This window comes from Chenopodium album, chromosome 25, assembly GCF_948465745.1.
Source record: "Chenopodium album chromosome 25, dcCheAlbu1.1, whole genome shotgun sequence".
In the NCBI taxonomy this organism is placed as follows: Eukaryota; Viridiplantae; Streptophyta; class Magnoliopsida; order Caryophyllales; family Amaranthaceae; genus Chenopodium; species Chenopodium album.
In genome coordinates, this window is record NC_137858.1 from 1,022,021 (window position 1) to 1,047,180 (window position 25,160).

The window sequence follows — 25,160 nt, forward strand, 5'->3', positions numbered from 1 at the left end:
AAATAACATTATAAAACCACGTTTGAATCCCGCATATCCTTAGGTGCACACTCATGAACCTAGAAATAGGTGTAACTAACAACAGTACAATATAAACATTAGCTTTTCAGAAAATGAACATAGGCATAAAAAATGTGAATATTAGCCAATTAGCTTTTCAGAAAGTGAACATAGGATAAAAATGTGTGATTTTCGATTTCTTATGTGGTGACTTTGTGATTTACTTTGATTGATTAGGTTATACTACCTACGTTAAAATTTAGTTGCAACTTTGGGGTATTATTTGAGAGACATAAAACATTTCAAAGTTGCAACTAAATGTTAACGGAGGTAGTATATGATTTTCTCAATTCTAATGAATTGAATTATGTCTGATTTTCTTTTATCAATGGACATAATCATGCAAAATATGAACATATGCATAGGTTCCCTTAAATGTGAACATTAGCTTTTCAGAAAGTGAACATATGCATCAAAATATGAACTTATGCATTTCAGAAAGTGAACATAACATTTCGAAATATGAACTTAAGCATTGGTTTTCTTAAAGTGAATATAAGAATTTAAAAGATGAACATATACGTAAAAAAATTTGAACATAAACATTTAAGAAAGACAACATATGCATAAACATATTTAATTAATATTTCATGATCAACACATATTTACATTATAAATATTTGAAATTATATATGAACATATAAAATATTATTATGAATATAATGCATTTAATTATGAACATAAAAATTTGAAGGAATAGAAATATCATTTTGTAGAGCGTAGTGTTGATTTTGACAGATCGCGGACATGTTGTCTGGGTTATTAATTTGGGTCGCGCGTTTTGGTTCTTCCCTTGTTGGACCTATCTTAGGTGCATAAGGATGCACCTAAGACCAATTGGAATCCACTACAATTCTAAGATTTTACAATACCAAGTCCTAAATCCGTCAAAATTTTGGATTATAGCCTTAAATTTAAAGCAAATTAGTTTTCGGACCCAGGTTGAAAAGAAGTCAAAGTATTTTTCATGGACCCCGCAACACCTTGAGAAACAGATCGTGTAGGTCAAATCATCCATTTCGTCTTTAATCAATCAATATGGCTCTATGTTTTTATGCATCTTATTTCATTGGCTATGGCAACCAAGGGCCTTCATGTGAGTGACTAATGCATGTACAATAGTTAAAAACAACATTATGTGACATGTTAATACATCCCTTACGATTCAGTGTTTTTTTTTTACATCAGAATCCAAAATCTATGAAATTTGTCTGATTCTTGATATTATATAGCCTTCAAATTTGGCAATTAGAGTATTTTTTGATCCACCAAGATATGCATCTAGGTGCTTTTTAAGGTTCCCAAAGGGGATTCTAAATCAAATGGCTTTTAATTGACGCAAGGCTGCCACAAGCCTTTATATGATCTTGTTAGTGTTTAAATAATGTAAAGTATGTGTGACCATAATTTTCTATTAGTGTATTCCATATTAAAATAGATATTTCAGAGTGTATGGTGTGTGCAAATAAACCCTAAAATTGAAAGGGCATGATGTAAAATATAGTACAACTAGCAAATACAACGGGAGGATCAAGGATCCTAAAATGGGATTTAGATATGCTTTTGTTCGAAGAAACTCTTAAAATTCATTTCTAAAGAAAAAAGCAACTACAAAAATTCTATCAAAAGAAAAAGGCAACTCCAGATTTTATTATGTAAAAGGAAATTGCAACCGTAGATTTGTATACTTGTATAACTGAACAGAGGGTTTTACAGCCTAACCTGTATGAATACCGAAGAATTTACAACTCAATCAAGTCAAAAATGACCCTAACTAGCCTTTATCAAACCTATTTTCGTAACCTCATGTTGATACATAAATACATGAAGATGATTACATACAATACAAACCAAATTGACGTTGTCAGATGAGAAGTACAAAAACAGCATCTGAAGTCTGAGAATTTGGCAGTCAGATTACACGGATATAACTCTAGTTTACCTCTTCCACAGAAGACTTCCAATAGTTTAGATTCAAACAATACATGGCCCAATCATTTTATGAGAGGGCCAAGTCCATCACCTTCCCAACCGAGCTTCAGCATTTGATCCACCACTTTTAAGCTCAACTGTAAGTATCAAGCAATAAAATTATGGTTAACCAGGGATCAAACCCTTAAACCGTCTTCCTTAGGACCATAAGCAATGATATAATATGCGGTATTTTCATTCCCGAAAGACAGTAACCACCAGACTTACCAGATTAAAGGACAGAATTTTTATTTATTTTTTTTTAAAAAAAAGCATTCTGAGCAAGACTGGGGTCTATGGAATTTCCAACCAAGATTTCTAGGGGTTGGGACTTGCAATCCTAATTTGGTTCAATATAATTTAAATCAAGACTAAGCTAAGAATCCATTACAATTTATCATACAAAGAAACGCCAAGAAGGGTTAAAATTCAAACACAATGATATGATGTTATAACTAGGTAGCTAAAATGCATCACCGCGTAACATGTACCACCTACAGACAAAAACTGCATAAACTTTCTAGGAATGATCCTGCTTTTTTTTGATAATGACTTCCTGTTATAAGCCATTGGAGAATCTGGTCAATCAATCATTGATCGATCCAGATTATAATCAATTTTGGAAGTAGTCATACAGACAATACAATCCTGTTAAAGGTACCAATAGCTATGTTTTCCAATCAAAAAACATTCCATATGCAAGAAGCAAGAATGTGTATGTTTTAATGTTGCACATGTGTGCATTTCAGCTGTAAAGAGGACAGCCTCTGCATTACTGAAGTATGGAATTCTACATCTGACCACTGAATCACTGATCTAATTTAGGGAGGACCCTTTCGCTAGGTTAAGGGTTGTTGATCATATAAATATGCACTATTCAAGAAAGTAAAATTTAACAGTTGGAAAGAGATTTCTCTAGTCCAAGTATCAAGGCAGTCAGGCAGGTTATCATGTCAAACTTCATGGAAAAAGTTAGCCCAGAAAGAGAGTCCCTTTAAGTTCTTTTCTATTATTTTATTCTTTTTTTTCATCAAGAACACAGTAAAAATCTCCCACAAACAGCAGGAGAAAATGAGAACTGTAATCTGTTTTTGTAGGCATTAAAAAATACAATTCGTTGAAAATTCTTAAAACAAGCAGAATAAAACTAAGTGAATTTCAACTTACAGCTGGATCAGTGAATATTATCAATTGCCTATCCATTGTGGAGATCAGAAGATTAGTGTTGTCCTTGTTCAAAGCTATGGCTGTTATATCCTGCCCAGCTTTAAGATTCAATGTATGTACAACCTGTCATTACAACCTTGTTAGTAGGTAAAAACTTATGAAAAGCGTTCATCTGGAATTTATGATTCAACAAAAAAATAAAAAAATTAGAAGACTTCAATCTGCAGTAATCCTTTATAATTATCATCATAAAAAGGGAAAAGACGGGTGGGGGGGGGGGGGAGAGAGATGGGAAGAGAAAGCAAGAAAGCATGTGAACACTAGAATTTGTGCATACCTTTAAGGTATATAGATCGAGAAAGCAAATTGAAGGTAATGCTATATCCAACATACAATCTTCCTGATTCTCATCCAATCCCGAGGAAAGGGCTTCAGTTTCCAGTTGCTTTGACTTCCAAGACCTGCTGCTGTCAAGAGATCCTTCCTTCTGAGAGTTCACCCCAACCAAAGCAGTCTGTCCATCAAAAGAAATTTCCATGCAGCTTATGCTTCCAGAAAAGGGAAGCTTCACTCTAGCAACAACAATACCATTCAAAGTGAAGGTGCTGAGCATATGAAGAGATTGATTCCAAGCCATTATGATGCCATTAGATGAAAGGCAGACAGAATGAGCCTGCCCACCATTTATTCTTCTGAGCAAACGACCCCTTCTAATAGAATGCAGCAGAATATCTGGTGATTCAGAGCAAGAAACAACAACTCCAAGATCTGAGCTAACACAACAAGATATAACTTCTGCAAGGTGACCCCGCAAGACATGTATGGGTCCTTCAATTCGCCGCTTCCTGCTTTTGTCTATTAAGATACTAGCCGAAACATTACTGCTGTTTGAAGTAGGAGTACCAGAAGCAGTGGAAGATTCTGAAATACTGGAAGAATGAGATGTAGCTGTACGATGTATCCTCCAAAGCAATACGGTAGTATCTCGAGACCCAGTCACAAGGTAATTGCTATCAGATGATAGACCCAAGCATGTCACAGGAGCACAGTGCCCTATGGCCATCTCAAGGGTCTTTGCCCCATCTGCTGATATTATTCTGATACTGTTATCAACATGCCCACCTGGTGATGAGATAGATTCAAAAGGGGTAAGCAAATAGCCTCACTCAATAAACTCTTGTATAAGACACATCACATAAGTGAATTTTTTGAAGAAAAAAAAAATCATTACACTCGTATAAGAGAGTACAGCAGCAAAACACATACCAGTTATAATTTCTTTATCACTGGTTATAGAAACTATAGCCGAGCTTCTGATTCCTGAAGTAGGAAATGCCAATGCTTGAGGAAAATGCCAATCTTCAGAAACAGCTCCGGCTTGCCCTTTGAAGATTCGCATCAAACCTCCACCAGAAGAGCTGGCGGTGGCTTTCCCATGATGGAAAAGAAAAGGTGCACCCTGGCCATCAGGTGTATTTGGCTGCCACTTGTGTTGTGCCACAAATGCAGCTGGAGCATTTATATCAACAATGATAACAGAATCCAAGGAAGCATGCATTGCAGAAGCAGGTAAATTGCAGCGTTCAGGCATTGGAACAGCATACGGTTTGAGTTCTTTTGGATTCCGAAAAATTGTCTGATAAGCAAATTTCATAATAAAACGGTATTAATCATCAAAGTGTGCAATAATTGAAAAACAACTACAGGATACACATATGTTGATGAAATTCCACATGCATAGTGTTAGTTAAAAATAAAAAATAAATAAATACATAAAGAAGAGAGAGCCACTGGGCAAGGAGAAAATTGCTATTCTTGCACATGAGTTAGGCAGGCTCGGAGGAAAGTTTAGGAGGTGTTCACGCTGAGCCATCCTAAGAGACTGCAGCAGTGGATCCATAAACAGATTGAGAGGGTAAAGTAATAACTAGCTTAAATTGTAACCAGGCTACCTGCAACTGAAGCACCTCTGAGAGCGACATTCTTTTTATGTGGGGAACAGTCAAAAGCTGAGATGGGGTTTGCCCAAAATAAGCAATCTGATCCTGAGTGGCACGTTGATGTACCTTAAATTCACAATCAAATACAAATTGTGCATGTAAAAGAAAATGTCAGTTTAAATTGGACAATTTAGTGTCCAAACTGGAAAACAAAAATCACACGGAACATTCTCTTACAGGGTCAGCAATCTTGTCAATATCAACTGTTCCTTCATATGTTATATAAAAGAAAACATTGTTGGCTGTTATAGCCTCTCTCCCCCGTTGTTTATACCTACACAATCAATTAATCATTTCACGTACTGATATCTACATATAGCCAAGTCTTTGAGAAGAATATGGGCATGTTTTACTCAAATGAAAAATTTAATGAAGAAAATAAGCAATAAATATAACTTACCCAAATATGAGGTCAATCCACTCATGTAGATGAGCAGAAACATACTCACTCTCAAGAGCCATCCTATGCTTATGAATAAAATCAACAGGATCTTTAGCCCAAGCAGGGAGCTTAACTGAATCTGGAAGAGCGCATAAGGTAACATATTAACTCAACCTCTTTAATGCACAAACTGATTACAATGCGCAAAAAATCTCTTAGGACATACCTAGCTTTTGACCAAGTTGCGTGGTACCAAAATCAATGGAATTCTCATTGATCAATGTTTCGGGGAGGTAAAACAGCTCCGGAACCTAAGATGCCCAGACAAGAACTAGTCAAAGAGGGGGAAAAAAACCCAAACCTTTGAATAATTGCATAACTCGGGCCATGTTCTCTTCAACTGATTTTTACTTTACTTGGTGAACTGAAATTATTCAAACAAAACTGGTTTTCACATCCCCTAGAATGGAAAACTCAGCTCTTTAGACTGATAACTAGGCAGATTCCACATAAGGAAAGTTGATTTTAGCTGATTGAAATTGATTTCAGTTTTGATCAACAAAAATTCATTTCAATCAGGTTAATTTAATTTCCTTCTGGGCTGTATTTATCTGTCGAAGCAGATGCTTGCTAAACTGAACTGAGCTAAACCAAAAAATAATTTTTAATATTATATTTTAAGAGAACAAGACCCAAACATATTATGTATAAAAACTTCTTGACTAAATTGAACATATATACCAATTCCTTCACATCACTCATCTCCTCAAGAACACTCTCCCAAGTAGCAGCAATATCAGCAAACATCCTGTCTGCATGGTCAAATTTACCACCTTGTAGTTGAATAGAGAGAGTGGTGAAAGGCTCCAGTCGAACAAGATAATACAGCACCTAGTAAAAAGTAATATGCAAATCAATAAAATTATAAAGGGAAGATCATCATTATGGTAGAAATTTCAAAATTGACTTTAGCAAACACATTCTAAATAATGAAGTCAACAAATTAATGGAAATGAAACAATGTATATCCTAGAGACTGAATAATAAATTTTAAAACCATATGATCCAAAACCTTCAACCTCATTCAGTTCGCAAACTCGCCAGCTGCTTGTTCATATGTTTTTTAAAAAAAAAATAAAAAATGCCTTCTAGCAAAGCCAAAATATTTGGTTCACAAACATCAGCATGGAAAAGAAAGAAACATACTGTTCCAGCACTTGAATAATGTGAGCCATAATGGAACTTTGGGATTACAGGATCATCAAAACTGGAATACCGCTCCTGGAATTTTTGTAGGCGTTCAGGATTTAGAGCACCAACAGGCTGTGAGAGGGGCCAATTAGTTATAAGAACTGGTGCTTTGATCAATAATAACAATAATATAAAAACTAACTTGCGTTACTCACCTTTGAAAGGTCTCGATAAGAAGAAAGACTAGAAAGATCCAGATTCTGTGAAGTATAATCAGACAAAATCCAAGGAAATACTGGATACTGCATCAAATAAGGTAGAAAAAGAAATGACATCAACAACTATGAAGAGTCATTAGCAAATATGTAAGAAGAAATTCACATATTGTAGCAGCAGAATGAAAACCTGAGTAATATCATTATAACTACGCCCAGCCAGTGTGTTGAGTTGCATTAGGTATTCAAAGTTACTGATCTGAAAATAAGCATACCATTCTTTTAGAACATTTAAATAAGAGACAAAGCAAACTCTGCTTAAAGAGCTCTACAATGCCAAGGATGATGCCTTTACCTCCCATCTAGCCCAACGCTCCATCAGTTGAGTTCTTTTCAAAAGCTGATCAGGTCTCTACAGGATATAAAAAAACAGACAAAAGGACTATGATGCGGCAATCAAACAGCAACAGCAGAAAAATTACTACAGTCAAAGACAAAATTTAAAGGGTCGAAGTCACGTATATCCTCCAACAAAAGATGTCAATCAAAAAAGCATTAGTAAAAACCTGAGTCGCTAGATATATATTGTTCAAATGAGGAGGGCGTGCATTAACAATAGCTCGGTACGCAGTTCTTCTACCTTCACTAGTCTACAAAACCAATATAAATAAGACAGATTAACAAAAAAATGCCAAAAAAAAGAACAAAGGTTTCATACTATAAAGCATAAATTAAAGAAAGGAAATGAATTGCAGATGCCAAGACCAAATACCCCAAAATCAAAAAAGTAATTAAAGCGATCAAGCATAAAAAGCTCCAGTGCACTTCTTCTCAGAAGATATCTGCAAATACAAAATCATGTGGTAAACATTTCAGAATTGAAATTTTATTTTAACTCAATGAAAATTGAAGTTATACCAAAAGGGACAAAAAGAATTGTAAAACATATACTACCTCCATTTCACAATAGATGCACCGTTTTGACTTTGTGCATTATTTATCTATCAACTTTGACTACACTTTTTAGTTTTTACAAATATATAAAAATTAAGAATTTTTATGTAAAATAATTAAATACTGTGGGATCTCAATGCATTATTAATTAATATAAACAAAAAATTTAATAGTAAATGGGATGTGAAAAAGACAAAAAGTCAAAAAGTTGCCTCTCTAGTGAAACGAAGGTAGTACTTGACATGGAAAAAAAAATCTTCAACAACAAAAGAAATCAAAGAAGATCCTAGCTTATATATATGACAAAATAAAATGGCAATGATCATCTCTCACAAACTAACCTTCTGCTATAGATTTGATGAAGGGAAGATATTAACCAGCAACGATTCTTTTCTTGATCTCTATTTTCTGAACTATGATCCAGTTCAATCCCTGACGAACTGGTCTCGATATTATCGGCTATAAAATTAATTCGTTTTGTAGTTATCTGAAATCAACAATTATTTTGTAAGACAGATTACAAAACTGAAAACACATGCTGAACTAGCAGATGTATTGTGACTTCAGTCTTTACAATAAACTAGAAGATAGTTGTAATTTAAAAGTACATAGAATGCAATTATTACTTTCAAGCACAATAAGTGTCAGAAGATCTTGTCAAATAATGAGACATATTTATCCAAAAGCGACAAGTTATTCTAAAAAAAAAATATTTTTGATACTGTCTTATCAAGCATTACCTAGCATATAAACATTGCTGCATAAAACAGCTCTTTATTAAAGCAGCAACACATATCAAAATAACTGAAGCATTTGTATCTTGTTTAATGAACACAGTTAGTCTGACAGTCTTTTACCAAACAATTATGTTGGAATCCTTTTAGTGCATTTTTCACTTTAACCTCCTTAAAGGAAACTAGAAAGTTCTCATTATAGTTCAAGCTTTCATCTAAAACATTGTTCACCAGATATAACACACAAATTAGTAAAGTGTTATTCATAAAACAGTCTATTGTCATTTGGAAAGAAAAATGAGCATTTCTCTTATATTTCCTAGTGCTTATGCTAATGAATGTTCTTATCTAGATAAAAATGACCATGAATTTACTGCAATCTTCATATTCTACATACATTCCACTTCAAGCAGGGCTTCATGAGGCTGAATTAGATGCGCGATTAATATATGGGTGAACTAGATATTAGAGCTTGTCATCAATCAGGGAAAAACAATTCCCAATAGTTTTTTTAACAAAGGATAAAAGTCCTTCTAAAGTCTAAAATTCCTTCAATTAGCTTACAGTTTCCCTTAGAATATGATGCTGCAGGACACAAATATAAGGAAAGAAATTTCTTGAGTGAAAACTTTCAGCATTCAAGTGGGACAAAATTGCCTACGTTTCAGGTAACAATGTAAAGGTTTTGGAACTCGTAAATAGTAATAGTACGCGCAATTGCAGGCACTGCTACAGAGTCCTATCTATCTTTTTACGATCTTGTCCAGTTAGACACTTTCAATGTTATCATCTAAACAGGCATCAATTTTTAAATCCTTTCTCCTCTATATATGGACATTTCCCTCAACATTTTGAAGATATTGAAAGGTTCCCACTAAATGGCATTTAAGGATATTTCCTTCAACATCTGACAGAAATACAACTGCATGAGGGTAACTAGAGAAAAAATATATTAATGAATTGCAACCAGCACAGGTCACACAAGACTTACTTGAAAGGTTCCTCGTACAACCCTCAGCGGCCTCACCATCGAGCAAGGAAGTTCAAGCATAATTCTCTCATCAAGCTCACTAGGAACATACCCAGGAGCAACTGCTGATGTATCCTCTGTCATGCCTTGGCCCCTGGTAGTTGGTGCGTCATTAGCATCTGATGACACTTGCATTCGTGATTCCGGTCCAACGGACTGCCTTGAATGATTTTCCTCATGCTGCTCCCCATCAAAGTCAATACTCATCCTATTATTGACATCAGCATGCTCACCATATTCATTTAATGCATCAGCGGAAATTGCTTCAGCTGCCAAGACAGAAGCATTTGTTGCACTTATGTCCCTCGGTTGATCTTGCTTAGAAGCATCGATATCTTCATAATCAGCTGCAGCACCAACATGTGATGTGCCTCTGTAATTCCTCCTTAAGCACATCCTCATCCTTGAAGAGCTTTCCATGAGATCTAGCTTCCAGAAAACCTGTAAGATATTAAGACTAAATTTTAGTACTCTATTGCCTAAGACAACCAATAAAAACAAGTAATGTGTCCAGTCCATTGTAAAACTTTTACATAGCATGGTGGACGCAATTAATTACGTACACATTCAGGATTGCATAGATGGTCACCAAATGGCCCAAAGAGACACTTCATCTCAGTCAAATAATGGATGAGTTTCCTCCAAGCACGACTTCCAGTAGCTTGACGGTGGCGCGCCAACATATCTACTTGAGATCGCCTGTCAACCTGCGATACAAAAATTTACATAAAGACTGCGACAAGGACTCGAAAATATAATGATCTACTGGTATGATGAGTGAAAGCGTCCAAGATGAGAGTCAGCACAGACCTCAGATCGCTGGATGTTTCTTGCTAAAGCAAGACTTGCAACAAGTACTGCAATATATTTGTAGGAAAAAGCGTTAAAGTCTTTGCCATAGACTGATTTAGTATCAACTGGCTGCAAGCACTCCCTCCAAGCTGTTCCCATGGCCTCTGAAAGAGTCCATCTCTTAACACGCCCCATGTCACTTGTATTTCTTCGTTGAGCAGAAGTAGCCATTGCAACAGCACTTAGGCCCCTGCCTGAACCAATTTTTGCATTACGCTCCAGGTCACGGGCCGCAGCTAAGGCAGCAGCCTTTGCCGCTGCTTTATCCTTAAGAGCAGCTGGAGATCTACTCGGAGTTTCAGGTGGCTTCTGGAAACTTGAAAATGTTTGCAGCTTAGCTGCTTTTCGCTCAAGCAACGAGACATCACGCTTAAGCTGTGTTGTTGATGCACGTGTAGGAACATCCCCTCCAGAAGCACCAGCTGCAATCATAGCCAATGCCATTGCAGCAGGTGGAGATGCAAATGCAGCAGCCCAGGCTGGAGATACCATGGCAAGAGCTCCCTGAAACCATACCAACAAACTTGTATTATGTGTGCAGTAAAAATAAAGTGTACACAATTGGGAATATATGAATGTATACTGTTGTGTTAAGAAATGGACATCAAACATATAAAGACTTTAATACATGTGAAAGATACACTCAGAATAGGTTTTAAAACATGCAACAGGAACACCAACTGGTCACAAGTATCCTAAAAAAATTAACAAATGCAAACGGCATCCAGTCATGACCTCCCCAGCTAATAAAAAATTAAACATATTAAAGAATAGACTCTTACATGCATATAAGCATTAAACCTTAATCCTATTCATAAAAAGAGGGGGAAAAACAGTTTTATCCATGTCAGCAGCAGGGAAGCCAAAAGCATTATTGCCCTTAACCATACGCTGAAATGGGATAATCCACAGTATGATGACAGGCATGCATATAGCAGTTTTCACAAAGCACTTGCTAGAAACCTTACTCGACTAACAAGTGCATAAAGAAATTTTCAGGAATAAATTGAAGAACTCTATACGTGAAACAACCTTCAGCTTTAGCCTTTAGAGCAGCAGCATCAAAAATGACAAAGACCATAGGACAGTGGAAAAGAGAAACAGAAACAATATAACTTTATAAAACTTACATCTATAGGAAGAGCATCTGCAGCCAATGCTCGGTCATCAACAACCAGAGGATTGTGACCATCTGCAGTCGCAAGTTCATGAATTCCAGCTAATAATGGCCGCCACCGCCTCAGAATAGCAACAAATGGAGGTACAATAGCCTCCAGGTATTGTTTGCGCAGAGGATTTCTATCCTTTCCAACGGCATGCCACATCTGAACCAGACATCCAAAATCAAATAGTTAAAAAGGTACCGACGGCAAACAACAACTTGAAAAATATCAATTGGAGATATAACAGGACTAAATAGCAATTTCAGAAAATGATAATTAAGATATTGTAAGAATGTAAGATGAATCACAATAAACTAACCTCAGAATACAGGACGCAGGATGCAACCAATACCCTCTGCCTTTTGGACTCGGATATGGGCATATTAAGAACAGGTGAAAGCACACTGCACACCATTTTCAAGAAAACTGTTATGCATTTGGCCCACAAATAGAGAGGGGGGGGGGGGGGGGAGAGGGGGTAGGAGCAAAAGGCAAAGTGGCAATTAGGGAAAAGCTTAATGCAATGAATCAATAACTTGTCAAAGAAACAGCAAAAAGGCAACCGAAACTAGAGCCTGAAATTAGTCATTTTCTCTACATGTTATTATGGCATAGAGTAGAAGATCACAAACATATGTATCCAAAACTATACTGCTTTTCTCCACTATTTCCGGGAAACTAGGAGGGAAAATGAAAGAAGAGATTAATGTTAGGCCTTACTATATCCGAAAAAGATGTGTGTAGGCTGGTAAAAACGCTATAATATAAATCAGAAGATGCAGAGATATGAACAAAGTTTTAACATAGTTTGGCATCATGGTTGAGAAACAAAGCAAGACACAAACTAGGCAAACTAACAACATGCCATCTGTAAAAACAATACACCAGCACGATACTACAGTATTGGAAGTGGAAAAAATAAGGCAAAAGTAATCGGAATAAAGCTATCCATTTACCTCCATAACAATGCAGATCTAGGTTTTCTAGTAGACAATCTAGTGTTATAATCCACGGTCATGTTCCCAGCGTGTCTATGTATCATGTCTGATGACGCATCTTCAAAAGTCAAATTTCTCATAAGCATACTTTCATCGCCAGTGTCTTCTTCTCTCATGGAAACAAGCACCATTCGAAGCATGCATAGGAATGGTTGATCGCTATCCAGCAACTGGTAAAGAGCTGCCATACCTCCCATTCCTGTACCAGATCCTCCACCGATACCAAGACCGCCACCAAGTCCCGATTCATCTAGCAACAGAGCTTGCAGCATCGTAACAGATTTTTTTATTAAAGCAAGCTCAATCCAGCAACCATTTTCATCCTTTTCTAAAACAGAGTTCCAAGACTCCCAACCACTGCCACCACCACCAAATGCAGTAGACTTGGAAGGAACACCAACACCATACCAAAGCCGGCTCCTGAACTTCCATCCCTCAGCCAAATCTTTTGCACAACTTCCATAAGACACAAAAGCACAAGAGACAGATTCATAAGGTTCAGCTGCAGCTGCAGCAGTTAGTCTTTCCATAACAGCCGCAGATACTTGCCCATTTACATCAGCCATTGAAGTAAGGATCTGAATGATAGTTACACAGGTTATGCACAAAAGGTATTAAATTGGTGTTATAACAAATAACACAGAAATAAATGTTAACAGTTAACCTATAAGGCTTATGAGGTATTGTCAGATAAGACTATTTGCACAAATGCACAGTAAATCAACAACAGCAAAAATAACAAATGCACATACATCGAGGGGGAGTCCTCCAGTGTCACCAGACCATGATTTACGGTCACCCAAAACATCCTTCTGTTCTCCAGCAGCCACAGTTGATGAATGTGATTGACTAGCTGATGAAAGGGAGGGCACAGCGCCGCTAGCAGTATGACGAGCACACCATAGTTTGCTCTGCAAACGTAAATGATCCTCAACTAGCATTAAAATAACAATGGCATTCTCTACCAGTGCCACTGAAAGCTGAGCTGCATTCTCAGCTTCCACCTTGGCATTTTTTGGTGTGGAAAATTCAGCAGCAATGCCGGCTGCCGCAGCAGCAATGACTTGAGTCTGCTCAGAAGGAAAAAAACAACACAGGTAAGAAGCTTAACATAAGTTTGCATCTGTTTAGAATAAAGAAACTATTACAATTATGGTAGGCAACAGGAGATCTCCAAGCCCCTTGTATCTCCCATAGGCAACAAAAGATCTTATTTTATTGAACTGAACACATATTACAGCAGGCCCTTTCACATTAGTGCAAGGACAAGTATACAAGGGTCATTGCAACGATAACTGCTATAGGCTTATAGCTTATACTCCGTATTATGCAAGTTATGGGCAAAGACATCCTGCTCCAACTTATTCCAACAGCAAGCTTGGGATTATACTTCTCTTTCGAAATCAAAATTCCAGAGGATTCACTATATTATTCTATAAACCAGACATCTTAGAGTTAACAGTCAATATAGTTATATTAACAATCCTCCGCAACAACTAAGAGCATTTAAAGGTATCTTTAATGTGCTTTCAATAAAACAGATGTCAAAATATAATGTACAGGCTAAATCAATTTTCAAAATTTCAATTTTGAACGAAAGAGAGACAGAGAGACCATTAGTTATTCGTCATTCAGCTTCCTACCCAAACTTTGAGTTAGATCGAGTCAACCACAATTTTGGGTTTATCGGCATTATTAGACTACATTCAGGGTGATAAGAACAAGTTCACCACTAAGGTTTAACATCCTTTATATCAAAGGGGTGAGACCGCGAGAACAGCTACTAGAAGACCAAAAGGAAATAAATGTCAAAACAAAAGAAAATAAATTAATGAAACAATTTCTGCACACAGAACCTACGTTTCAGAAGAACATGTAGTACCTGAACCTGAAGTTCCCTAGCAGAGAAGTCCAGCAAGCTACCCAGTAGTCTTCGTTTGAATATAGGCAATGATTCCTCACGTCTTGAAAAGATGCCAATAAAAATCAACAATGAGCTCTACTGAGGTTAAATTGAAGCAAATTTTTCAAGACATGTAGTCATAAATGCAATTCCCTTTAATCCAGTCAGTTAATTATTCTCACATAAAAATATAGATATAGAAATTTCTACAATCTGTCTGCACAACATAACCTTCAGTTTGGAGGCACTCAAAGTTAGGTAATAAGTATTGACCCAAGAGCTCGGAAAATTACATAATTATGTTAATCAATGAAATTAACACATCAACCCCCCAGAGCACTAAGTACTGCATCATATAAACAAACCCCTGTGACCTCCCTAGCTGCATGCCTGCATGCACTGACAAAGAAGCAAAACAAATATCTCCACCTCACAAGCAAGACAAAGTAGCACCATTCCGAAAACTTAAACAGTTCTTCCTATAAAAAAGAGCCAAAAGAACCACAAGAAAAGCATTTCCAAGGCGCAAGATCAGACCAGCAATTTTTTATGCTCCAGAAATTACAATAATGTATAATGTAAATCAGCTATCCAAGTTGAAAACTACTTGAAAGTTGATAATGCCATATGAACTTTAGGTATTCTATACTCCTTACATAACACACAAATCACACAATCTAGTTCCATTTGGTTTTTAGATTTGGAATTCAATACACCCAGTCTAAAGCCAAAACTTTATCCTTGGGGTCTTTGATAAGTGATGTCAAAAACATTGAAAATAGAAAAGCTTTTCCTCTAGAATGAAACTTGCTCTTTTTTGTTTAAACTGCAGCTATTGAAGCTAATGTAGCTACTGTTCCTATCCACCCGTACCATTACCCCAAGCAGAGAAGAGGCTGCATTTGCCGCAAGCACAGAGAAATTTTTTTAAGCTGTGAAAAAAGAAATAAGGATTTTCAAGCTGTTCAAGAGGGTGATTGGTAGGTTATCAATGTAAACCACTTGTGAATTGTATCAAATTTGGGTTTTAATTCTATCAAACAAGTGATACCTAAAAACTCAAACATGTAAGCTAGTGTTCGCTCAACATAAATTCAAAGTCTATCATCTCATTATATCTCTCCTCCTCACTCTTTTCTTTCTCCCCACACGGCAAGGCTGATGTTCGTTCTCTGCTCCATCCAGTCCTTTCAGCTGATCTATGCTTGCACATCCTTCTCCCTTGGGAGGTCCCTCTCTCTTCTCTTCTGCAACCTTGCTCCTACCTCCTTTAAGAAGTCATAAAACATACCCGGAACCAACAGTTCTCCCTTTACTCTTCAACTGGTGATATGTCCTCCAACTTCAAGGCATTTGATGATAAATTATGATCATAATATCTCCCTGCTAAACATTTCTAAAAGGCAAAAGCTTTTCCAAAATCCCTCCTCAGTGTTTGCATGGGAAAACATCAATGATAAGAATATAAAGATTTGCCTTTACAATGGCGTAAGATGCAATGTGCCTAGCAAACCATAGTATATGTCATACGGAAGAAGAGTATTCTTTCAGCTATTTCTCTTCCATTCTTATGTTCTTTTGCTTTGGCACTTATCATAAGCCTTGGTTGGGATGAGCAGAAGGAAGCCTATTCTGCAAATGACGTCATTGTGACTTAGTATAAAACAAATAAAGGTTGGTCGGCTAAAGTGAAAAAAATAGTTCTGTTGCCAGTTTAGTAGTGTACTTGGAAAGAAAGAAACCGATAAACTGGTGGCTTTTGGAGGGCAAAGTTTTCCGATTTTGAGTTCCATTCCTTAGGCTAATGTATAGCTGGAGTCAAGGTGTTAGGTTCTATGGGGTCCTAGACATTTTTTTCATTTTTATGATAAGTGGCTAGACAATAAGACGAAAGCCCCCAAGGCATGAGCATTTTGTCCAAGAACCCATGATGTCTTTCTTATATACCTTTAATGCTTATCCAAAAAAATAAAGTATCGAAAAGATGCCAAAAAAAGGTGTTGCCTGTCAGGGCCATACCCAAAGTAGAAAAATTAAATTTCCTTACTGGTTCTTCTGGTTAAAACAAAAAAAAAAAAACAAAAAAAAAAAAAAAAACCATGATATGTGATTGACTAATCTTCGCAGTTCAAACACCACAAAGGCAGCCAAAGAACTAGGACTAAAAAACTTTTTACCAAACTAGTATAACAGTTACAGACAGGTCCAAAAACAAGCTATCCTCAAATAAAAGCCATCAAACTTGAATCAGATATAACTTTAAGGTAGTACCTTATACGTTGATCTCCAGAGCTAGATCCACCTACCATAGAGAGCCACTCTGCACAATGAATTGTCGCTTCAATATCCTGTGCAAAAGAAATAATAGCAAGGCCATAAATGATACTATTGCAACCAGATATAAGAAGATAACTTGTTGGCCAAGTCATTAATAAAGTGGTTAATATATTAAGTTATAACTTAACTCTATTGATCAACAAAGTTATGAAACAGACTGATACCCAGAGAACTCACTCAAGCACAAAGAAGAAAAGATATAGAAACAAAAGCTATCTTTTTTTGTGTATTTGAATATTAAATAAGAGGCACACTGAAGTGAAAGGTATCACAATCAGACAAATCAACATATTCAACTCAACATCTTTTCGAAGGTATGCTGTCGACAACCCCTTAAGACATTTGTAAAAGTTTATATATTATATTCCTGCTATAAAGGTAGAAAAGTACTGCACGAAGTAAGCCCACCTTCCATCCATCCTTTTGCCGCATCGAATGTTCTAACATGATGATCAAGAAACTGTGTATAAGATCTTCTACATCTCCCAAACTTGAAGAATTCAAGCTTTTCGCTGAAGCTCTCTGATCAAACAAGAGAACAACGACGTCAGTACACAAGTGATTCATACACATAAACAAAGCACATGGGTTAAATATTTCCCGTTTCTAATGATAACTGTAAGAAAATGTCATCGCAAGGCTTTTCTATAGCTATGAAGCACAAAATGGGCAAGAGGGTGACATTTCCTGTTCCTGAAACATCCCCAGTATGCACGGGCAGGGCAGGACAATGCGAGAAGGAGTAGCAAGTATCGTCAAAGGACATTAAGGGAATGTTCGAATTGGAATGAAGAGAGGATTTTCTTCTCATTGGGAGTATAGAAACCTGTTTCTTGATTTTTCAAATTACTGCTTGCAACTTTGTTGCTACACATGTCTGTAAGTTATTCATATTGGCCATTTCCCATTTCCATTTACACTCCAGTTTTCACCTCCGTGCAATTAATTTTAAAATTAGAGGCATTTTCAAAATGAATAGAGACACTACCTCATAATTTGATATGAGAACCTCCAAAAGCCACTCAGGCCATTCCTCCATTTGAGTTAGAAAGCTCCGGTTATCTGGAAGACTGCAAGCCAAAAACAGAAGATCCTGAAATCATGTAGAAGGCAATTTAGAAACCTTAAAAGTTTGTGTAAAAGGCTGCATTAAACTAACAGCATTATGTTTTTTTTTTTTATTTGACAATTACTGACAGCATTATGTTAAGAGGACTTAAGACTGCACTCCAAGAATTGAAAAGCAAATTTATGATATTGCTGGTTGTAAATAGACAGACAAATAACAATTAGGTACAACCACGATATAATTCAAAGAACATGTTAGATGTGTAGTATTGTGCACCTCAACGCTAATACATAAACTTGAAACAAAAAACCTCCCAAATCTGTAGCTACTTTCACACCTAACCTACTGCTACATGCAATTAGTACTGGTCACTCCTAACCTGGGTGAAATTACCCTCTTAATTGTATTATACTTCCTCCGTTCTCTTTTACTTGCAACACTTCCCTAAAAAGGAAATGTCACAATACTTGCAACACACTATAAAAGGAAAGTTACTTTAGGGAAAAACTATACTATTTCCCTTATTTAAAGCACATGGCCCACTAAATTACACTCCTAATAACCACTCATCCCATTTTAAAGTGTATTATATCATGTGAACCCCACATTTCTTAAATACCGTGAAAAAGTGTGTGTTGCACCTAAAAGAAAACGGAGGAAGTAATAAATACTAACATTTTATTTTTTAATTTTCTTTTTTTTAAGGTCACTATGAACAACAACAAAGCCTTAGACCCAAATGGGTCCGCTAACATGAATTGTCATAACGAGACATCCAAGATCTGGCGAAGGAAAAAGGACATATCAAGATAACCAGTTGAAAAAGTTCGAAAAAAGGTGTATAAGTGAGAAAAAGAAAAAGCATAGTAAAACTTAACAGAGTTTTAAAAGAGTGCCATTTTACAAAATTAAAAGTGAACCTCCCAAGATAAACCAAAAGTGCGAAATCATATGAGACTAAGTACTATTATAACAAATCAAAAAACATCACAAAAAAATAAAATAAAATAAGGTCAAATGGCTAAAACAAAAATGGGCATCTCTACACTAACTCATCCACCCGAAATCCTTTGGTATTCTGTGCTTCCAAAAAAAGTATCCTTAGGTATTCCTTCCCTCTTTTTTCACATGGAAGTAACTATACTGTTAATACCTAAATAAGAAGCAGTTAAATCTAATCACCAAATGATAAAAAATAAAGAAGAAGCAATTATAATTTCAATTGTAAATACTATTTATCTTCCTTCAATCGCCACTACCTTATTTTCTCCTAGTCAAAAACTATAATGAATAATTTCAAGGTCCAAAGCCCAGAATCCAAAACATGTTTTACATTAACCTGTATGGAAAATACCATTAAAACTTTTATGGGATTAAATTCTTCAACAAGACGAGCATATAGTATTAGTGTATTACAAAAGAGTGGAGAGCAGTACCTGGAGCACTCGACATTGCAATGTTGTAGATGCGTAGGGAAGTGACCTTAAGAGAACCAGCAAAAGCTGTAAATGTTCGAATCGATGTCCAGAATCATATAAGTTCAAACCATCTTCAGTAGAAGTAGCATTTATCTGAAAGAATAAGACAAAATCCATGTCAAATATTTATGTGAAAACTTGTATGAATCAACAGCAGCTGAACTCACAAATTGTCTACATTGCGTCTTTGGAAGAATAACATAATACAACTATACAAGCAGTAAAGCAGATCAGCAAAGAAACTTGGGAATTATAATCATAGAAAACTAATCACCCAACTCAAAATATCGTATCATAAGAAACATTTTTTTCATGGATAATGGAAAGACTAATCAAGTTATCTACTTATCTTCTGGAAGCACATTCCCAGAACTGACAAAGAGACACGTTATCATAACCTAAAGAGCAATTTTTTCTTTACTCTAGCGGCACAAATTCGTTTAGTAAATCCACAAACTGAACAAGACTAATGAACAAATAGAGGAGAATAATATGAAATATGAATATAAAAAAATTAAAGTAATGCCATACCGAGGCTGCCAGTAAAGCTGTGTACACATTAGCAGTCATAAGCCTTCTTGGGGCTGCCTGGAAAGCCTTTTGCAGAGCAAAAAGTAAAAGAGAAACCTTATCATCAAACATAGAGCCACCTGTATCAGGCAATCCAGAACTTCCGGTAACAACTGACAATGGGGCGTTGGAATTAAATTTTACATGTCCTGATGCAACCAAAGTACCCAAAAGTTTGATGATTCCAACAACAACACCATCGATTTTGTCAAAATTATAAGCATTATTCCTGGCATTATCAGCACTTATTGATAGATTAATTCCACCCACATTTTTGGCAAAAAAAAATTCTGAAGCTGATGTCATTCTCTCCACAGACCTCCGTGTAGATAGATCCCCAGTAGCGTTCTGTAATTCAAGGTCTACCCCATTTTTACTGCTAAGGGACTCAGATCCCGGCTCACCCAGAGATGCAAGTTGCTTCTTTTCTAATGATTCAATATTTCTACCATCACTACTTTCTAATATTTCATCATCATGAGCCACTTCAGACCCGTGTACGGACGAGCCCATCTCATTGTTTTCAATAGGATATTCAAACATATCCTGATCACCAGCCTTTGCTTCATGCTGCAGAAGAACAAGCAGTGTTTCCACCCCACCACATGATATAAAAGCGTCAGCAAAGGTCTGAGCACGTGATGCCTTTGGTTGAACCACCAGCCTATAGATTAGGTGCAAAACCCTAGCAACCTGGAAGATTAGTGTAACAATCAACTCCTGACCCAGTAACACATAACCCAATAAAAATTAAATTCAAAAACTTAAGATACGTAGTATAATGCTAGAATCACTGTAGTACCTGATTGGGCTGGGGACAATCCACAAGAAAACAAAGCAAACAACGCATGTCCTCTAAAGCTAGTGTAGGTGGTGCTGCTACCATTAAAAGTTCAATAACTACTAGAAGTTCATCAATCAAAGCATTCACTTCGCCAATAGGACGAGTTTCCTCATTTAGAGAAAAAGTATTGACCGAGTCCTTTTCGCGAGTCATCCAGTAACATCTTCTGCATGCATCAAGAAGCATTTGAATAGCATTGGCATCCCGCATTACAGACGATTCAGTAAAAACCATATCAGCCAAAGATGACAAGAGTTTTTTCTGCAGTCCATAGTTGCACAAGCTCCAGATCCTAAGATCCAGTAAAAGTGTACTGAAAAGCTGCACCTTGAGTGCATGGTTATGTTTCTGAGCTTGGCATATAGAAACAACGGCAGCAACAAGTTCCTCATCTCCCACGCCATCATGATGTTTAGCATCAGATGAAGACAATGACTGTAGAAGATAATTCAAGATCCTAGACAAAACCTCAGGACCTCTTGCACGACATATTTCTTCATTGTTTTTAGGGTGTTGCATAGCCATGGCAATAATTCTAAATATTGGAGCAGCTAGAGCAGCAGTGGCCAAAGATAAAGTAAGGTTCCCTGGTTCAGGCTCCAAACTATCATTATTTACACTGCAAACTGTTAATGGAAGCAATGACATTGGACCACCATAAGCCAATGCCCATAATGCATCCACTGGCCGTATCCTCGAAGCAACATGTACTAGCCCAAGCACTTCAGCTGGTCTACGAAGTACACCTGTAAAATACATGCTACACTGTTAAGACATTTATTGTAATTACCCAATTGCAGTGAGGATTATACTACTGAGGACTAAGGAGCTATTAATGTCAATAACTTGAATGAAATCAAGCAAGCCAGATATGCTGGGTTAAAGGCGCTGAGCTAAACAATAGCACTAAAGGAGATACTATTTAGGAAAAAAGAATGATCCACACGGAGAGCAGCTACAATAGTGGTCTAACCATTATGCTTTAGGTTCACTGCATGAAGACTCAATTAGAGTTCTGGTCATATATGGACAATCCATGTACTAATTCCCTAGAGCTGAAAGTTATGATTGCTGAATGAGGAGTGTGGCAAGCCAACTACTTCAGCCTTTCATATAATCAGGACAGCAACAATGATCGAAAGACTTCATGCTTAGACAAAAAATGAGCAACTAATTGTATAGCTTCAAAACATAAAGAAGCTAGAAAACATATAAACTCTGAACAGAAACGTGATTTCAAGTGCTTCTGAGGAACTGATAAGTAAATAATAAACTGCAATTAATATACAATAAGTTTACGGACCTGCAGCGATAATTAAATAATAAATTGCAATTAATATACAATAAGTTTAAGGACCTGCAGCACCAGTTGGAGAAGCATCTGGACAATATCGTCCATTGAGCAACCTCGGGTGATAAAGAAGGTGTAGCAATCCAGCCAGCTCTGCATCCAGTAGCGAACTTTCTTCTGCCAGATTTTGTACATGGTCACTCATTGCCAGCCAAGGTAGCCCAACCCCACTGCCAAAAGAGGGTAGCACATCACCTCCCCTAGTAGCCAGACGAGCCATTCTATCAGGTCCAATTGGTTCCTTAAATATATAAACGGGTCCCATTTCAGCAAAAAGGGGGCATTGACGACGTCGACGTTGTAACCCTGCCATTGTAGGAGGTGGATTTGTCCCAATGCAACAAAATGCAAGTGGCTTAGAGACACGAGGAAACTCAAAAGGGCGAGTTTCATACAAAGACCCATCAATGTACAATCTCAGCTCACTCTCTGCCTTGCCAAGTAAACCCTGTTTGCAAGTATGCTCTAAACCAATGAAATACCAACATTGTGGCTTAAAAGCATGAGTAAAATGCAGTGAAGCCTTTTTTCCCCTGCCAGTACCGAATTCAACCACCAAAAACTGAGCATGAAAATATGCCTCCAAACCCTGATTATCAGCAGATAAGAAACTAAATAGCCTTGGCATGTGTGCTGTGCCTTCACCAGCAAGTGCACTTGCAGCAGCCGCAGCAGACATTGGCGATGATTTTCCAGCTGTGGCAGCAGCAGCAGCAGCAATTGCAGCTGCTGCAGTTGCAGTATTTACCGTGTCTGCAAATGACTCTACATAAATCCATGTTGCAAATGCATACCCATTGGTGAATGGCCAACGACTTTCCCCAGGACCAAGCAAACCAGAGCTCTCACCATCAAATTCAAACGTGCTAGCAGGACCTCTTGATTCCTTTCCTCCAATTGCCTTTTCCAGGGAAAGAATTAAATGAGGAGCCCATACAGTAGTAAGAGTCCTTGTGATAACCTCAAGCCACTTATGCAAATCAACCACACTTAAAGAATGACCAGCCAAATACTGAATACAATAGCATAGAGGCATACCGTCCCAATCAACCTGCTCCGTAGACTGACCCTTCGACACAAATATCCTCTCGGCGGATCTTAGAAGAACACCAAGTAAACCAGCTGTCGAGCACATTGCTCTGTTTCTTGTGCATGAGCGTAATATAGCCAACAATCCTCTAACCATCCGCGTCCGAGGGGACATTACACCCATACTATCACCAGCACAAGGAAGCCAAGGTATCAACTCGCCAGCAACAATTGCAGCCCTAGAGTTCAACATAACACTAGGGGGGTTATTACCTTCATCATCTTCAAAACTTTCAACACCCCCCATTGTAGCTAGAAGTGAATCAATCACCAGCAAAGACATTGCATCACTATCCTCATCACTAAAAGCCTCAACACCAGTGACAATATTCTTAAGTTTATCCAAGCTTTCTGGCTTTCCCATGATGGCAGAGTCAATTAGATGCAATAACTCAGGTGACACAGTGGACATAGAACCTTTCGGCCTTAATTTTGGTTGCGACACAGTAGGCGAGGATTCAGATTCAGAATTTACATCATTTTTAGTAGACGAAGAATTTCTCATATGACTAACACTTGGGCTATCACGTTCTTGTCTCAACTCTACATTATCTACAAAACTTCCATCTAATAATTCCTCGGCTTTCTCCACCCCACTAGGTGTACTTACCACATTCTCAGAAGCCAGTGACACACCTGAATCCTCACGATTACAAAGTCCACTGTCACTATCCTCGTGATCGTTTAAAGCTACTTGCTCAAACCCCTCCTCTTCAACACCCAGTGCCATAAAGCTATCAGATGTGTGACTCAAGCGATCCTGACGGAACACACTATCATCGGGAAGTAGAGATGGCGATGACTGTGCTTCTTCACCTCCAATTAAACCACCTCCATTTCCATCTAAATCTAAGTCCTCCTCAGAAATATCTATATGTTTGAGTTCCTCTTCCTCCATTATATCACTATCTTATAACCTAACAATCACTCATACTTTTTAATCAAAATTGCATACCTGAAAACCAAGAGATCATGTTAAAAATTTACAACTTCCGGTGAGCTAGACTTCAACTTGCACTTTTTAACAACTTGATTTAAGACAAACAGGATTAGAAATTTAGAATCATGAATCAATACTACATTTCAATGCAAATTGAAATAACAATAACTAAAGTTCCATAAAAAAAAATCCAAATTCATTGCCTAATTTGACAAATCGAAGCTACGAAACTTCGCAAATCAAAGTCAAACTCATAAATTACTTAAAATAGATATACATCATCAAAATGTGGACCAAATCCAATACAAAAACAAAAAAAAATCACAATCATCAAAACCTAACAAATCGAAAAAATAAACGCATCAAAGTAAACAATCAAAGAAATTGCTGATAATTGTTACCTTTGCAAATGATCCGGCAATGTGAATCCGATGATGAATTTGATCGGAAAATAGAAGAAGATGATAAATCGATCGGAAAATAGGAGAGAGAAAGAGAAGAGAGAAAATGAGCGCGAGAGACAGAAGAAAAAATTATAAGGTGGTGCAACCGAAATGAAAGAGGAATGCGACGAAGTGGACCTCCACGCTCTCTCTCGTGTTTTTTTTCCTAGTTCTTCTCTTTTTTTTTTTTTTTTTGTGTTCCACCCATTTACCCTTTAAGTTAATTCGGATTCGAGATTCTCGTTCAGTTGGGTATGGAGTAGCTTTTTTCGTGCGATTTTGAACAAAAATTAGGAGGTACAAGATTAAGTCTTACCAAATTAGGGGAGCCAAAACAAAATAAGTAGCTAGATCTTGACTCGATGTTTGTGGATTATCACCTATTGTCGGATTTTTTGGGCTAATGTCTTGATCAAATG

General features: G+C 37.0%; 2 protein-coding genes across 3 annotated transcripts in view; both read right to left on the reverse strand.

Annotated features, from left to right (window-relative positions):
* The window catches only part of LOC145614265 (uncharacterized), a 99,200-nt gene that overhangs the window by 53,766 nt on the left and 20,274 nt on the right, over positions 1-25,160 (reverse strand). The gene's annotated exons all lie outside the window — the stretch shown is intronic.
* LOC145615577 (BEACH domain-containing protein C2-like) lies at positions 1,710-24,896 on the reverse strand. The gene is made up of 32 exons (XM_081670652.1): positions 24,700-24,896; positions 22,276-24,313; positions 20,877-21,664; positions 20,036-20,767; positions 19,463-19,597; positions 17,946-18,050; positions 17,366-17,479; positions 16,892-16,968; positions 14,600-14,681; positions 13,470-13,787; positions 12,676-13,295; positions 12,039-12,123; positions 11,687-11,881; positions 10,515-11,060; positions 10,268-10,411; positions 9,666-10,145; positions 8,282-8,427; positions 7,759-7,828; positions 7,553-7,636; positions 7,342-7,398; positions 7,177-7,245; positions 6,987-7,073; positions 6,787-6,903; positions 6,322-6,471; positions 5,807-5,891; positions 5,599-5,719; positions 5,376-5,472; positions 5,151-5,264; positions 4,465-4,834; positions 3,536-4,320; positions 3,199-3,321; positions 1,710-2,129 (listed from the first exon to the last, which is right to left on the reverse strand). The coding sequence occupies exons 2-32, from the start codon at positions 24,254-24,256 to the stop codon at positions 2,055-2,057; spliced, it is 8,952 nt and encodes a 2,983-aa protein (XP_081526778.1). The 5' UTR covers positions 24,257-24,313; positions 24,700-24,896; the 3' UTR covers positions 1,710-2,054.

Bases quoted from the DNA above. Each gene is read 5' to 3' on its own strand.
- LOC145615577 (XM_081670652.1), bottom strand. From the start codon at position 24,256: ATGGAGGAAGAGGAACTCAAACATATAGATATTTCTGAGGAGGACTTA. The intron at 11,882-12,038 runs GTTAGTTTATTG...TGTCTGGTTCAG, and splicing joins CCTGCGTCCTGTATTCTGAG to ATGTGGCATGCCGTTGGAAA. The intron at 10,412-10,514 runs GTCTGTGCTGAC...TTTGTATCGCAG, and splicing joins GAAACATCCAGCGATCTGAG to GTTGACAGGCGATCTCAAGT.